At 27.6% G+C, this 5,654-nt stretch overlaps 1 protein-coding gene across 1 annotated transcript; it reads left to right on the top strand.

Annotated features, from left to right (window-relative positions):
• Positions 1-261: 261 nt before the first annotated feature.
• LOC112686303 (protein mago nashi homolog) lies at positions 262-2,800 on the top strand. Its single transcript, XM_025558521.1, has 2 exons — positions 262-435; positions 2,216-2,800. Exons 1-2 carry the CDS (start codon positions 393-395, stop codon positions 2,614-2,616), a joined length of 444 nt encoding a protein of 147 aa, XP_025414306.1. The 5' UTR covers positions 262-392; the 3' UTR covers positions 2,617-2,800.
• The last annotated feature ends 2,854 nt before the right edge of the window (positions 2,801-5,654 follow it).

Genomic DNA, 5,654 nt, shown 5'->3' with positions numbered 1-5,654 from the left:
AATTTGGCCATAAGATGGCGTCTCGGTTCGTCGGTACGCGTGTGTGTGTGTGTGAGAGCATACGTTCCAGAGCAACCAACCTACAGTCGGCATGGAAGAGACGCGAACGCAGCGTATCGATCATACCAGTCATTGGTATCGGCGGCAGTGGTGGGACACGGGAGTTCAGCGGACCGTTGATGTGCCGATAACGAGGGTCGCGGTCATGGGAATTTCACCGCTCCGTCTGTTGGCTACACTGCGTAGTCATATCTCAGGCGCATTCTATAGTACATATTCCTTTTTGATGATACCGGCCGACAACAACGACGTTCGAATACAAAAAATTCTTGTGTTCTTGATACCCAGTGTTTCTGTTCCAATTTTACTTTTCTTCATCAACGCGTGACAACATGTCTGGAGAGTTTTACCTGCGCTACTACATTGGTCACAAAGGTTAGTACGAAACGTGGCTCATTAATTCTTTCTACAAGAAATTCACCACAATAACAACAACCGACTGTTATTGGATACTGAAAATTCCTAACCAAGGGTTTAGAACTAAACTACTGTCGTTTTAACTTTGATTTCATATGAATCGTCGCCGTGACTAAATTTTGGTCATACTTCTGCTACTTAATTCTTAACTGTTTTCTATAATAAAATATACGACAAGTTTTTGTATTATAATATTACTATTATATAAATTAGGAACCTTTTATAAGTTTGTAAAATTCTTTATTTACCTACTAATTGTTATAATTTCACAGCAGGCATAATAAATTTTATCATTTTTTTTAATTGATATTGGTTCTATTGTTTGTATTAATATTTTTTTTAATTTCTTGGTTGAAATTTTCTTGTTTTCATTTTTTTTTATGTTTCATAATTTCTTATAAAATAATATGGAAGGTACTTGTCTGTTATCCCTACTACCGTAACTACTTAATTCTGTTATCTCGACTACCACGCCGAACGTGTTTGGGACTCCGCTAAATGGAGAAATAAAAAACATAGGGAAACCAGACGCCATCATTTGGAGTCTTATCTGGCGGAGTTTATCGGAAAACAACATTGAAGGAGAACCATTCGATAACATATTGAAAAATATTTCTGAAAATTGGTCACCTAAAATAGAATTTTAGACTTATGCAACTGTAACTGTGATCATTTTGATGATTTTATATTTTATACACGATTTAAGATACCTAGTACTATCTTAAATCGTGGTATTATACTATAACTCTCCACTACTGTAATAATTTATGTGATTACTGATAATATACGTTATACTAATTTACATTATAATATAAATGGCAATTCATGACGTGTATTATGTATTAAAATACGGAACTATCTGGATAGTACTATAGTAGTCGAGATAACAGAATTGAGAGTCGCGGTATCGAGCGGTTAGGGATAACAGACAAGTACCATATGGAATATATAACAACCAACACAGTTGTATTTAATGTTATTTTGCGTAGATACCTGTAATTCATACTTAAACGCTAGTTGCTACTATACTTATGATCACATTTTTCATACATAAAGACTTTCACTCTAAAGCAAATAATAATGATTTATTGATTTATTGTATAATTTCAATGAAATAGTTTATTTACATTTATGTGTTATGAAGTTGATTTTATATATGGTTCTTTTTGGTATTAGAAAAAAATTTAAGGAATACTAAAAGAATAATAAAGAATTGACTATGCTCATTACTTAGCATATTTGAATTGCTACTTTTTAGTTACTAAAAGTTTGTTTTATTCCACATTATCCATTTTATGTTTGTTTAATACTTTCACTTATTTCGTTTAATATTTATTGATTTGTTTAAATAAATTTTATTTATATTTTTGCTTTAATTATTTTTTCATGTTAATGTTATGAAATGTACTATACAATTTTAATCCATAATAATGATTTATACTTCTTTACATGAATGTAAATAGGTTCCTCAAATGCATATTATATATTTTAAGGAAGGCTTAATATAGTCTTGAAAGGTCAAAAACCTTCCTTTTATTTATGTACATGTTTATTAATCGATTTAATATGATGTTAATTAATGACTATAGCCAAAGTTAATTTTAAGTTTCATATTTTAATTATATAAATATTATACATATTTAGCTAATGTTATTAATACTGATTTTTAGTAAAGTCAATAAACCTAAAATATAATTTTTTTAGTCCTGATATAATAATTAATTTTGCTATTTTCTAGGTAAATTTGGTCATGAGTTTTTGGAATTTGAGTTTAGACCTGATGGTAAGCTACGGTATGCTAATAATTCCAACTACAAGAATGATACTATGATCCGCAAAGAAGTTTTTGTTCATCAACCCGTCATCGACGAATTGAAACGTATTGTATCGGATTCTGAAATAATGCACGAAGATGATGCATTGTGGCCAACACCAGACAGAGTCGGCAGGCAGGAACTGGAAATTGTCATTGATGATGAACATATATCGTTTACCACTTCTAAAACCGGATCGTTATTAGATGTAAATACATCCAAGGATCCAGAGGGTTTAAGAACATTTTATTATCTAGTTCAGGATCTAAAATGTTTTGTATTTTCTTTGATTTCATTACATTTCAAGATCAAACCAATTTCCTAATGAAATAAATACCAATTAATTTATGTAAATAAATTAAAAATATTTTTTTCTAACAAAACAATTAACATTGGTTCTTAGAAAAGCATTCATTCATTTTCAATAATATTCTGTATTAAGTTGATAAATTATTTTTCATTTACTTTTGTTTCAACTTTTGCAAGCTCTTTCTATATACATTAAGTTGTTTAAAGTTTTTGTAGCATTCAATAAATTTATCAAAATTATAATTGTTTTTTATAATTTGGATGTATGTATTATTATTTTAAAAACTATAGTAGTAAGTTTACTTTTAAAAATAACTATTTATAAATATTTGACTCATTTTGATATATATATATATATTCACACTAAAAATAAATACAATTTTTTACTACAAGCAACAATATATAATTTTTATTTAACCATTTAAATAAAGAGTCTATTAATAATTGATAATTATGTTGATAATTGGTTCTTAGAGGATATTTAATTTTTTTCTATTAGTTTTTAGTTTAAACTATTATAGCTGAACACTAAAATAATTGTTATGGTTTACAAAAGTACTATACTAAGTACATTATTAATTAACCATCAATATACCATGTATTTCTAAATTCATCACCTTATCGAGCGGATTGATTGAAATTTAGGAACACTTTTTTGGGATATTGCATTGTAACAAGTTGGTGTAAACATTAAATCCAGCAGGTTTCATTTCAGTTAATCCGTAAAATGGCAGATTGCTGATAAGTCAATCTGCTTGATTACCTACTCTCCAACGGATTGGCCATCTGCTGTAATTAAGAACAGTCAAAACCAGCGACTGACTAATCTGATGACTTTAGGAATACTCGGATAGTTTATGCAATTAGATAATAATTACTAATATAAGAGAGCGTGTGACAAGTATATATAATTAAAATGTACTGTTGTATAATCATGCCGTAAGAGAAGAATCAATCATATAATACATGATTTATATAATATGATATTCTTATACCATTGATTAAATATATTTTATGAATGGTAATATTTTTCTTTTATAATTTATGTACAAGTTATGTTCAATGAGTGTAAATAAAATATAATAGAAAAATATATGTTAATATTTTTTAATATATAACAATAAAAATATATTTCAGCTTTTATAATTTAGAATGATACAAAATATATTTTTAAATATTATAAATTATTGATAATATTATTACAAATAAATATCAATACTCATTGACAGCTTTTGGTTTGCAAGAATTCAATAATAAATCATAATTTTAATTGATTTTAAAACGAAACCTATTTCTAGTAATTGAATTAAAATATTACTAAAAGTCGTTAAGTAGTTCTGATTTTGATAGAATGCTACTTAACTATTTCACTAAGTAAGATAACATGCATTCAGTGGTGTTAATTAATTTTATAAAAACACAATAGTCATTAATCTTTTTTGTTGAGCTTCGTTTATGTTAAGAAAAAATTCAGCAATGTTTTAGTGAGAGGAGTTACACATTAAACTTTATAGAGCCATAAGAAAATGTAGAATTAATGCATACATAGAAAATATTTTGTGATTTTTAAAAATTTCTCTGCATAATTAACTTTAATTTCTTCAATAAAAAAAATTTAGTCATATCCAAGGACATTCATCTAAAATTGGACAATAGTATTATTTATTATATTTTATATTTAGTTTCTCATACTTGTATTTTCTTTGTATTCTATTTTAATTTCAGATTAAATAATGCAATTTTACAATGTTCAAACATAGGCAGATTTGTAAATCTATATTTCCTAAAATTTTCAATTCTTAAATAAAATTAAAAGTACATTATTTGCATAAACTGTCAAAAAAAAAAAGTTATCATTCGATATAAATAATATTGTAATGATGTGCATCATTCGACTGTTAAAGACGGCACAAATATTTTATTATGTATACAATATATATTTTTAAATTCTTTCAAATAAATAACGGTATCTTCGATACCCGCACGAACGACACGGGTCGAACAATAGTAGTATTGACATCCCTACATTAAAAGGACAGGCCCAAGGTCCATGCCACCGCATGTGCCTATATAACAGGGACACACACACACAGGGTCATTGGTCTTAGATCGTCAGTGCATGCGCACCGATCATAAGATCAACGACCAACGATTTGCATATTTACATACGCGATTTGTTTTGAATCATTCAAGTTTAACTCAAATAAAAGAAAAAAAAATATTGAATCTGTTCGACTTGCGTTCTTCGTACGAGTGTTGAAGAATACCCAGTTCTGGTGCCATTAAAATTTGCATTTGTTCTTTCTTGTTCAACCTCACGTCGACATCAGAAGTTCTACGGCGAACAGGTAAGTGCTATTTTATTTAGCTTGGCAGACTGCACAATTGCACTGATCGGCTCTCGAACCTTCTCAACCCCGAGAGCCTTCCCTTAAACAAGGAGGAAGGTAATAACCCATCGCATCACACCTACCACACCTATATACCTACATTATTTCATTTTTGTACTTTTGGGTTATTACAATATTAAAATATTAGTGAAATTGTCATTTTTATGCATTATATTCTTACATCAGAAATAAAAAATTATTAAGTACAATTATATTTCATTGGGTGTGTCAATTTTAAGTATACAATTTAATCTTGCATATTTTCAATAATTATATATACACCTATATTTTCATGTTTTCATTATGTATTTTATTTAAATGTATTATTTTTTATTTCACATTAAACTATTGATTATTTTATAAATAAACCTTATTAAACTCTTAAGAATAAAATTATAATATATAAATAAATATTGTGTATATAAAAGTAATTGTTTATTTTAAGTTTATTTCTTTTGCATGTTTTCTAGTGACCATCATATCATGAATAATGATGTAAAATTAGTACACTAAATGTTTATTTAGTATTATTTTTTAAATGAATTAGGGTTTTTTTTATGGCATTGACTTTGATTATCATTGCTTACTGATAGAATCGTATCATTGAAAGCAATTGAAAATACTTGTATGCATACAGTATTGAAATTATTTTGATAAACACCAT

Source organism: Sipha flava, unplaced genomic scaffold (genome assembly GCF_003268045.1).
Source record: "Sipha flava isolate LNK unplaced genomic scaffold, YSA_version1 303_pilon_pilon, whole genome shotgun sequence".
NCBI lineage: Eukaryota > Metazoa > Arthropoda > Insecta > Hemiptera > Aphididae > Sipha > Sipha flava.
This window is presented reverse-complemented; position numbering and strand designations above follow the sequence as displayed.